This window comes from Coregonus clupeaformis, chromosome 19 (assembly GCF_020615455.1).
Source record: "Coregonus clupeaformis isolate EN_2021a chromosome 19, ASM2061545v1, whole genome shotgun sequence".
Taxonomy (NCBI): Eukaryota; Metazoa; Chordata; class Actinopteri; order Salmoniformes; family Salmonidae; genus Coregonus; species Coregonus clupeaformis.
The window spans coordinates 56,069,977-56,081,872 of record NC_059210.1 but is presented as its reverse complement, the minus strand read 5'-3'; the positions used below and the strand labels follow the sequence as shown (position 1 = coordinate 56,081,872).

General features: G+C 43.6%; 1 protein-coding gene across 1 annotated transcript; it reads right to left on the bottom strand.

Moving 5' to 3' along the window:
* Positions 1–45: 45 nt before the first annotated feature.
* Positions 46–5,970, bottom strand: LOC121532307 (adenosine deaminase 2-A). Its single transcript, XM_041838172.1, has 10 exons — positions 5,849–5,970; positions 4,595–4,944; positions 4,056–4,275; positions 2,461–2,671; positions 2,142–2,269; positions 1,867–1,957; positions 1,594–1,702; positions 1,140–1,297; positions 791–993; positions 46–667 (listed from the first exon to the last, which is right to left on the bottom strand). Exons 2-10 carry the CDS (start codon positions 4,896–4,898, stop codon positions 577–579), a joined length of 1,515 nt encoding a protein of 504 aa, XP_041694106.1. The 5' UTR covers positions 4,899–4,944; positions 5,849–5,970; the 3' UTR covers positions 46–576.
* Between the last annotated feature and the right edge of the window lie 5,926 nt (positions 5,971–11,896).

Sequence of the window (11,896 nt, the reverse complement as noted above, 5' to 3'; positions counted from 1 at the left end):
CATTATTAGCTTAAAATGCGATTAAAGAAATCGAAGACTAGCGGGTCAGTTCATTCAGTGTAAGCATTTTCACACAGTGCTCTATTGCCATGTAGAGCCTCACTGAATTCACGATTAATGTGCAAATACATAAAATAATGATAAAATGCCTTTGTGTGAAAAAACAGCTTCCTTTATGACTCCTTGACTAGTGAACTCAACTCCTGTCAGGGGCCTCCATTTTGTGGGAGCTGACAGCGGTGTAGTCTGCTAATTGATTTCTTACAGGAGTGTTATACACACCCTATCCACTTGAGGGCGATATGAGCTTGTTCTCTTTTTCCTTCTCAAACCTAATTTGCCAAACAGTCTACAGCTCCGTCTACAACAAATAATGTTTCAATAACTACTACATCTTTTCCCTTGTCCGAATTTTGAACAACATTTCTACTTGTGTGTCCATTTGGGACCAGCATTCCAAATATCCTTCCCTTCCTATGGCTACAAGCAACAGTCTCACAGACTGGGGTGATCCCACTGTCCCAGTCAGCGTCCGAATGACCACTCCTCTGCCCCAGACTCTGCTCCAGCAGGTCTCTATTGTGAGTTCTCTGAGACAAACTTGTCCCATTTTCTCTGCCACAAATCCAAGGCTTTCTCCTTCAGCTGTGGCGACAGAGAGCTGTACCTGGAACATTAAAAAATAGGAAGTCAGAATCCTTACCCTATCATGCCATGGCATAAACGGTTGCAAGTAGCTAACCTAGTCCAGGTTATTGTACGGTGCCTGGACCTGCTAGCTTGACCTCACCTGATGGAGTTCATGGCCAGTTCCTTGAGAGTACCTATGTGAGAGTTCATTCCACCTAAACCCACAAACGCCTCGTAAAAATCATGGGAGAGGCCAGAAGATCCAAACATGGCAGGGTCATCTGAACTGATCACCAGGGGATGGCCCTCTGACATCAGAACAGCAGCTGGGTGATTCCGCAGGTCTGAGACCAGTTTCAGTACCTGGAGAAGGATGTTAAAATGAAGAGTTTCAATGAAGATGCAGATACGACCAACCCCAAATCGACCCCCTTACCTCTATCTGTGGTTGGGCAGCAGTCTTAATCGTTCATCAACATGTGAGTGTGGTGACAGTGATAATGCCCTACCTGGTTGGAGATGGGGCACACCTCCACAGCCACCCCTTTCTTCTTAGAGAGTGCCTTGGCCACCGGGTGGCGCAGCAGGGCAAAGCCGTGGCCGATGCGAGACGTGTTGAACAATAGAGCATCCAGCAGGTTCCCATCCACATCAGTGCCCTCTTCATCTGCAAATGACAGTGAGGTCAATTAATGATGCCATCAATGTAGATTGTAGTAATCACTTATCTGTACTGTACAAACTTCATTCTCAACAACACAAAATAGGGAGTATTGGCTTATACTGTAACAGTCTTATTGCATCAGGGTTAGTGCTATCTGGGATCCCTGGGACGTCCCTACCCTAACCAGGGCCAGATTAAGAAATCATAGGCCCCGGGGCTTCATTTTTTAATAGGCCCATTCCATGAGTATAGACTAAATATGAACACTTCAGATGAGGTGGAAGGGTTCATGTGCTCACCAGTCTCTCCTGCGTGGAAGAAGAAGGGAAGGTTGACTCCTCTCTCGCCTGGCAGAGACAAGGCCTCCTTGAAGTACCAGAGGGGTCTTCCACTATCTTCCCGACCCACCTAGTACCAGAAGAGAACATCAGACATGTCAACATCACCCGGCACAGCCTATACCTATTTATTAATAAACCTATCTAGTAATAAAAGTAATAAATACATTTTAGGTAATTTCCTAAGAGAAATTAGACAGTTTTGAGGAGTCTTGTGACTAAGGATCTACCTACCAGGTCAAATCCAGCCATGATCTCTGGAAAGGCTTTCTGTAGGTTCATAGCCTCCTCCACTGCCTTCCATGCCATGGACGCATTCAGACCCCTGAGACAAACACAGATTCACAAAGTACATTCAATCTCAACATTAATATGAGATGTTTTGTTCTGCCCATTCTTCCTTTAATTCTGTATCTTTTTTAAATAAACAAATCCTTGTACAACTTTTAGAGGGCCCATGATTCTAATTCCATCTTTACACGGATCATGTGCATCTCCTGCATAGTCACCTGTGCACAGTGAAGATGACCCGAGCTCCCAGGAAGTCTGGGTGTTCTGACACAAACTGCCTGGTCACGTCCTGATAGGTCTTGAGGCCCCAGGCACTGTCATGTGTGCTCCCATCCAGCTCGTATGTCTGTGCATCAGTAACAAACATGTAAGAATTACACAGCCTCTTATGTATAGACAACACATCTTGGTTACACCTTGAAAATGACAGGTCAACTCAATGTATTGTGTGTGGAATGATCTTAACAACTTTATCAATCACACAACTGAACTCATATCACATGGAACAATAAACATGTATCTGTATGTGTTGTTTACCTGTGGAAGCAAAGCCCTCAGCTCCAGATACATGATACTATCCATGTAGAACTGCCTCAGGCCCTCATAGTAATAGTCCTTGAACACAGGAGCGTAGGTGACTAGTCCCCAAGCCGAAATGAACGCCTGCTCAAACCTCTTCCAAACAACGTCTTGGCTGGGATAGGCAGCCTCTGGGTCCTCAGTGAAGAGTGTAAGGTTGCGGATGAGGCTGCACAGATTAAACGACCAGGTTGTTGGAGAGTGCATACAATTTGAAAGATATGAGTCAAATAGAAAATCTAATTTTGTCTGTATTCCCCCAGGGAGATACTTGTGTGATTAGACATGGTATGACCATGACATATAAATGACATAACATATATAATTACATTTAATGACATATACATATTTATGTCATTTGACATATTGAATGACATATAGTGCCTTTGGAAAGTATTCAGACCCCTTCACTTTTTCCACATTTTGTTACGTTACAGCCTTATTCTAAAATGGATTAAATAACAAAAAAATCCTCAGCAATCTACACACAATACCCAGTAATGGCAAAGCGAAAGCGGATTTTTAGACATTTTCGAACAAATTATTAAAAATAAAAAACAGAAATACCTTATTTACATAAGTATTCAGACCCTTTGCTATGAGACTCGAAATTGAGCTCTGGTGCATCCTGTTTCCATTGATCATCCTTGAGATGTCTCTACAACTTGATTGGAGTCCACCTGTGGTAAATTCAATTGATTGGACATGATTTGGAAAGGCACACACCTGTCTATATAAGGTCCCACAGTTGACAGTGCATGTCAGAGCAAAAACCAAGCCATGAGGTCAAAGGAATTGTCCGTAGTGCTCCAAGACAGGATTGTGTTGAGGCACAGATCTGGGGAACGGTACCAAAACATTTCTGCAGCAATGAAGGTCCCCAAGAACACAGAGGCCTCCATCATTCTTAAACTGAAGAAGTTTGGAACCACCAAGACTCTTCCTAGAGCTGGCCGCCTGGCCAAACTGAGCAATCGGTGGAGAAGGGCCTTGGTCGGGGGAGAAGGGCCTTGGTCAGGGGAGGTGACCAAGAACCCGATGGTCACTCTGACAGAGCTCTAGTTCATCTGTGGAGATTGGAGAACCTTCCAGAAGGACAACCATCTCTGCAGCACTCCACCAATCAGGCCTTTATGGTAGAGTGACCCGACGGAAATCACTCCTCAGTAAAAGACACATGACAGCCCGCTTGGAGTTTTCCAATAGGCACCTAAAGACTCTCAGACCATGAGAAACAAGATTCTCTGATCTGATGAAACCAAGACTGAACTCTTTGGCCTGAATGCAAAGCGTCACGTCTGGAGGAAACCTGGCACCATCCCTACGGTGAAGCTTGGTGGTGGCAGCATCATGCTGTGGAGATGTTTTTCAGCGGCAGGGACTGGGAGACTAGTCAGGATCAAGGGAAAGATGAACCGAGCAAAGTACAGAGAGATCCTTTCCTTAATTCATTTTAGAATAAGGCTGTAACCTAACAAAATGTGGAAAAAGTCAAGGGGTCTGAATACTTTCCGAATGCACTGTATATAATGACATATGTTCCTACTTCCTACCTGTTGTCAAGGTCAGTGGTATTGCCCATTTTGGCCCTCAGGGTCTCCAGCAGCATCCAAGAGGAGCACTGAGGTTTTGGTTTGGGCTGACTAAAGGAAAAGAGTAACCGAACTGACTGGTCCTCTGTAATGCACATGTAGCAATGTGGCCGGTATGTCACATTCCTCACCAGCCACTCCACTCCCACCATGGAGAAGTCATGGACATGAAGTGCTGCCCCTAAAACAGATCAGAGGAGGAGATCATCGTAACCTGTGTGGCACAAGAGGTTGGTGGCACCCTAATTGGGGAGAATGGGCTCGTGGTAATGATTGGTGCGGAATCAGTGGAATGGTATCAAATACGTCAAACACATGGTTTCCAGGTGTTTGATGCCATGACATTTGCGCCGTTCTGGCCATTATTATGAGCCGTTCCACTGCTGTGTGGCTTACAATGAAGTACATTATATCTGTGCCATATTTGCTTACATGTATCCTCTCAGTTTATCACAAATGCAAAGGGAACGGGGGTAGGGTCCATTTGGGATCTGGTGTACCTTTGGGCATCCTCTGCAGTAGGCTATAGATGAGGCTGCGCTGGATGAGTGGCTTCGCCTTGAAGAAGTGCAAGGCAGGAGGGAAGTCCGAGCTCTTCATCTCCTGCTCCTTCAGTTTGTGCAGCTGTGCACTTAGCCGCAGCTCTGCCTCTGTCAGCAGCAGTCTGCCCCCTGTCTGCCGGGAGGCCTCCTGCTGCATCAGAGACTCTCTGAGCCTGGGGTCAGGGCTGCACCAGCACAGGGTCAACCAGCACAGCAGGACTGACACCACAGCCACCTGGTGGCTCTCTGGCCAGAGCAACATGGTCAAGGTGTGGCTAATCAATGTTGGTCAACACTGAATAGATAGGCTTGAAGGAGAAAGAAAAATGTGATAAGACAAACTCATCTAGTGGGAAAATAGGTTCAACAGAGCTTGGTGTTTAGTGTAAGCCTACCGCACCTGTTTACAGAACATTGAATAGAAAACAATTATCTTTCCACTTCCTCATTTTTTCTTTTTTATTCTTGCTTCCTCATAACATTTAGTTTCTCTTGAAACAAACAAGAAGTGTCCAGTTCAACCAATAGCTTAAGAGGTCTATTTCCCATAAGTGATATTTCCCATATTCCCTATGAATATTATTTAATATGTATATTTAGAGGAGAGGGTCTTCAGGATGTCATACTGACAGGCTGCATTTAGATCTGAATTTGATACATAAATGCAAAATTTATTTATTTAATATAGTTTTGAGCGCAATTGCAGGCATTATCTGTCAGTAGGCTAGCCTAGTGCACCAGGGTGGTGGACGTGGACAAAGAGCGTAGCACCACCACCAGCTGTCGGTGTCAACAAACCGCTTTGTGCTTCACGGATTATGTTGTTGACTTGTTGTGAATACGGTTGATGCCTAATAGTGTTTATGTTAGTTTACGGTTATGATCAACATATTTAAACGAATACAGACTTTTTTTTTATAAACATGACATATTGACTGCTTCAGCCGGTCGCCTATTACGTTGTTCAGTTTAAAGGGCTTCGCGATGGTTTGAAGCGTTGGCGATTTCAATGTATCTACAATGTAACAACAATGTAACTAACAACAATGTAACATTTGGTAAACGTTTAAGTGGTGTGCCTCGAGCTTGCAATTCTAAAGTGTAATAAAGTAACAGCTGCACGTTCACACTGAACGCTGGATACATTGATAATAGCCTACATGTTTTGTCAGTGTTGCTGAACATTAATTATTATTAGAACGAGTATCTCACCACTGAACAAACCTGTCCGTGAAAGTGAAGTGATGAATGGGTTATCCTATATTGCTCTATAACAACAACAACTGTTACAATGGCTGTTTTTCAGTTACGTAGCCTGCAAGTCTACTGCCGCGTTCATGTTCTAGTCGGAACTAGGAAACTCGAAAATGTCCGACTTGCTAACAGGATGAACGCGGCACCAGTTAGCAAGTCTGACATTTCCGAGTAGTACATGAACACAGCATTACTCTTACTCACTTACTAAAACAGTGGTAGACGTCATATCCCCAGTTGTTGACTTGGGATGGAAGAAGTGCAGGAGCTGCATTTTTTCCATGTCGGTCAATTAGACTATGTTCACCGATATTCACAAATTACACTATGCTATAGAGACTTCTGATTATTCAATGTTAACGGTTTATATACATTTTCCATGACTTCTCCATGACTTTTAACCACATTTTCATGACTATTATTATAGCCTACATGAAAAAGTAAGCATTATTCAAATCAAATCAAATTGTATTTGTCACATGCGCCGAATACAACAGGTGTAGACCTTACAGTGAAATGCTTACAAGCCCTTAACCAACAATGCAGTTTTAAGAAAAATAAGTGTTAAGTAAAAAATAGATAAGTAAAAAAAAATACACCTTAATTTTTTGTGGTTTAGTGGTTAAGAGCCTTGTGCCAGTAAACGAAAGGTTGCTGGTTCTAATCCCTGAGCCGACTAGTTGACAAATCTGTCGATGTGCCCTTGAGCAAGGCACTTAACCCTAATTGCTCCTGTAAGTCGCTCTGGATAAGAGCGTCTGCTAAATGACTAAAATGTAATAATAAACAGAGAGGAGCAGCAGCGTAAAAGAGGGGGGTGGGGTGGGGGGGTGGGGTGGGCAATGCAAATAGTCTGGGTAGCCATCATTAGCTGTTCAGGAGTCTTATGGCTTGGGGGTAGAAGCTGTTGAGAAGCCTTTTGGACCTAGACTGCAACCAGTCAGGATGCTCTCGATGGTGCAGCTGTATAACATTTTGAGGATCTGAGGACCCATGCCAAATCTTTTCAGTCTCCTGAGGGGGAATAGGCTTTGTCGTGCCCTCTTCACAACTGTCTTGGTGTGTTTGGAACATGATAGCTTGTTGGTGATGTGGACACCAAGGAACTTGAAGCTCTCAACCTGCTCCACTACAGCCCTGTCGATGAGAATGGGGGCGTGCTCAGTCCTTCTTTTCCTGTAGTCCACAATCACCTCCTTTGTCTTGATCACATTGAGGGAGAGGTTGTTATCCTGGCACCACACGGCCAGGTCTCTGACCTCCCTATACGCTGTCTCATCGTTGTCGGTGATCAGGCCTACCACTGTTGTATCGTCGGCAAACTTAATGATGGTGTTGGAGTCGTGCCTGGCCATGCAGTCATGGGTGAACAGGGAGTACAGGAGGGGACTGAGCACGCACCCCTGATGGGCCCCCGTGTTGAGTATCAGTGACAGATGTGTTGTTACCTACCCTTACCACCTGGGGGCGGCCCATCAGCAAGTCCAGGATCCAGTTGCAGAGGGAGGTGTTTAGTCCCATGGTCCTTAGCTTAGTGATGAGCTTTGAGGGCACTATGGTGTTGAACGCTGAGCTGTAGTCAATTAATAGCATTCTCACGTAGGTGTTCCTTTTGTCCAGGTGGGAAAAGGCAGTGTGGAGTGCAATAGAGATTGCATCATCTGTGGGATCATCTGTGAGTCCCGTGTAGCTCAGTTGGTAGAGCATGGCGATTGCAACGCCAGGGTTGTGGGTTCAATTCCCACAGGGGGCCAGTATGAAAAAAAAAAAAATGTATGCACTAACTGTAAGTCGCTCTGGATAAGAGCGTCTGCTAAATGACTAAAGTGAAAATGGATCTGTTGGGGCAGTATGCAAATTGAGTGGGTCTAGGGTTTCTCGGATAATGGTGTTGATGTGACACTGGAAAGCTGCTGTGTCTGATCCCATGTAGACCTCCTGCCATTGATCAAGGCACTTAGCCCTCCACATAGAACTGCACTGTTAGTCACAGGTTGTCAACATGTGGTCAACCCTCCATCTGGAGAGCTCCTGGGTGTGCAGGCTTGGATATTTCAACATTACAACCAAGTACTTTGGTCTTTATAAAATTATTCCATCATTCAATAAATCAGGGCTCAAATGGCTACTGTTTAATAAATAGGGGAATCCTAGCTTTCCAACAGGTGCAGATTTATTTAGGCTCTACAGTGCCAGTGGAAAGGCAACAAACTCGATAGAACTGCCAAAGGGGGTGGGGTTGCAATCTACTGTAGAGATAGCCTGCAGAGCTCTATCGTACTATCCAGGTCTGTGCCCAAACAGTTTGAGCTTCTACTTCTAAAAATCCACCTTTCCAGAAATAAGTCTCTCACTGTTGCCGCTTGCTACAGACCCCCCTCAGCCCCGAGCTGTGCTCTGTACACCATATGTGAACTGATTGCCCCCCATCTATCCTCAGAGTTCGTACTGCTTGGTGACCTAAACTGGGATATGCTTAACACCCCGGCCGTCCTACAATCTAAACTAGATGCCCTCAATCTCACAGAAATGATCAACAAACCTACCAGGTACAACCCTAAATCTGTAAATATGCGCACCCTCATAGATATCATCCTGACAAATTTACCCTCTAAATACACCTCCGCTGTCTTCAACCAGGATCTCAGCGATCACTGCCTTATTGCCTGCGTCCGTAATGGGTCTGCGGTCAAACGACCCCCCCTCATCACTGTCAAATGCTCCCTAAAACACTTCAGCGAGCTGGCCTTTCTAATTGACCTGGCCTGGTTATCCTGGATGGATATTGACCGGTGGAAATTTGTCCTTTGGTCTTGAGTCCAAATTTGCGATTTTTGGTTCCAACCGCCATGTCTTTATGAGACGCGGTGTGGGTGAACGGATTATCTCTGCATGTGTATTTCCCACCGTAATGCATGGAGGAGGAGGTGTTATGGTGTGGGGGTGCTCTGCTGGTGACACTGTCTGTGATTTAATTAGAATTCAAGGCACACTTAACCAGCATGGCTACCACAGCATTCTGCAGCGATACGCGATCCAATCTGGTTTGGGCTTAATGGGACTATCATTTGTTTTTCAACAGGTCAATGACCCAACACACCTCCAGGCTGAGTGATGGAGTGCTGCATCAGATGACCTGGCCTCCACAATCCCCCGACCTGAACCAAATTGAGATGGTTTGGGATGAGTCGGACTGCATAGTGAAGGAAAAGCAGCTCAGCATATGTGGGAACTCCTTCAAGAATGTTGGAAAAGCATTCCAGGTGAAGCTCCCGAGTGGCGCAGTGGTCTAAGGCACTGCATCGCAGTGCTAGCTGTGCCACTAGAGATCCTGGTTCAAATCCAGGCTCTGTCCGGGAGACCCATGAGGTGGCGCACAATTGTCCCAGGGTAGGGGAGGGAATGGCCGGCAGTTGGTAGAGCATGGTGTTTGCAACGCCAGGGTTGTGGGTTCGATTCCCACGGGGGGCCAGTATGAAAAATAAAAATATAATAATGTATGCACTCAGTAACTGTAAGTCGCTCTGGATAAGAGCGTCTGCTAAATGACTAAAATGTAAGCTGGTTGAGAGAATGCCAAGAGTGTGCAAAGCTGTCATCAAGGTAGGGTGGCTACTTTGAAGAATCTCAAATATAAAATGTATTTTGATTTGTTTAACACTTTTTTGGTTACTAAATGATTCCATATGTGTTATTTCATAGTTTTGATGTCTTCACTATTATTCAAATTATTCTAAATAGTAAAAAGAAAGAAAAACCCTTGAATGAGTAGGTGTCTAAACTTTTGACTGGTACAAAATATATATATATATTTTTTTTCTTCTGATTTTCCAGTGGGTGCTGCAGCACCCTCAGCACCCCACTTCCTGTGGCTATGACTGAAGGGTCATTCCGATAATGGCTGATATGTATTTGTTTAATTGATTGATCATATTTAAAAGTGTGCTTTCATGAATTACATTAACAACAATTATGAAACTCATTTCCCAATGCAAATAGTCCGGGTGGCCATTTCATTAATTGTTCAGCAGTCTTATGGCAGAGAGAACAGTCTATAACTTGGGTGACTGGAGTCTTTAGGTCCTGGACGGCAGGAAGCTTGGCCCCAGTGATGTACTGGGCCGTACGCACTACCCTCTGTAGCGCCTTATGGTCGGATGCCGAGCAGTTGCCATACCAGGCGGTGATGCAACCCGTCAGGATGCTTTCGATGGTGCAGCTGTATAACTTTTTGAGGATCTGGAACCCATGCCAAATCTTTTCAAAAGGTGTTGTTGTGCCCTCTTCACGACTGTCTTGGTGTGTTTGGACCATGATAGTTTGTTGGTGATGTGGACACCAAGGAACTTGAAACTCTAGACCCGCTCCACTACAGCCCCGTCGATGTGAATGGGGGCGTGTTCGGCCCTCTTTTTCCTGTAGTCCACGATCAGCTCCTTTGTCTTGCTCACGATGAGGGAGAGGTTGTTGTCCTGGCACCACACTGCCATGTCTCTGAAAGCCTCCCTATAGACTGTCTCATCGTTGTCGGTGATCAGGCCTACCACTGTTGTGTCGTCAGCAAACTTAATGACGGTGTTGGAGTCGTGCTTGGCCACGCAGTCATGGGTAAACAGGGAGTACAGTACCTTATTACCTTCTTTTCGGCGTGTATCCCAAAAGCTTATTCTTTCTCCATTTATTTTCCCCATAGGAATGGCTGAACGAACCAGAGGTAACTCATTTCGTTGTTTGTTTGTTTTATGAGCAAAACATATATTTTATTTGGAACGGCAAGCCAGACAAAATTAAATGGGCCTTATATATATAATGAATATGAATTCGGAGGGCAGAAATTATTAATATTAAAGTATTAGACCTCTCACTATGGCTTCAGTCATACAAACGTTATTCTTAAATCTGAACTGGTTCTCTAGCAGATTAGTATGAATGTCTCACCCCAGGTTCAAGAATTGCCTTTATCACTTTATTCAGATTACGACCTCTCACTTTCGGTTATTTGAAAATGAAATTACCTCCAAAATATTGCTATTTTTAAAACAAGTCATAGAAAGTTGGTTGCAATTTCAGTTTAATCCACCAGAAAAGACAGAACAAATATTATAACAATTATTATGGTTAAACTAAAATATACTAATTGATAAAATACCAATATCTTTGGAATTTAAAAAAAACGTATAATCTTTGTAAATGACATCATAATTAGGACTGGTGGAGTATACCAGTTTAATCTAAGGACCAAAAAATGGACAGCTGTGCCTTAAAGATAGCAAAATAGTTGAGAAGAGATTTTCGATGTACTGATTCCATGGCACATGGTTTATGAAGTGATACACAAAACGATTCAAAACAGAGTTTTTCAAATTAAATTATTATACAAAATTCTTGCAACAAATAGAATGTTATATATATATGGGGGATACAACCATCCCAGCAGATTTTGCTGCGAAGAGACAAAATCATTAGATCATTTGTTTTGGTACTGTCCATATGTAGCTTGTTTTTGGTCGCAGGTTCAGGAATTACTGAAGAATTGCAACATTTACTTGGAGCTAACTCTACAAATAGCACTACTGGGTGATTTAAAAAGTCATAGTCAATCGATCAATAATATAATAATACTCTTAACAAAAATGTTTCTTTAATTTACAAATGTCTTGTTAACAAACTATAGTTTTGGCAAGTCTGTTAGGACATCTAATTTGTGCATGACACAAGTAATTTGTTTACAGACAGATTATTTCACTTATAATTCACTGTATCACAATTCCAGTGGGTCAGAAGTTTACATCCACTATGTTGACAGTGCCTTTAAACAGTTTGGAAAATTCCAGAAAATGATGTCATGGCTTTAGAAGCTTCTGATAGGCTAATTGACATCATTTGAGTCAATTGGAGGTGTACCTGTGGATTTATTTCAAGGCCTACCTTCAAACTCAGTGCCTCTTTGCTTGACATCACGGGAAAATCAAAAGAAATCAGACAAGACTTCAGAATTTTTTTTTA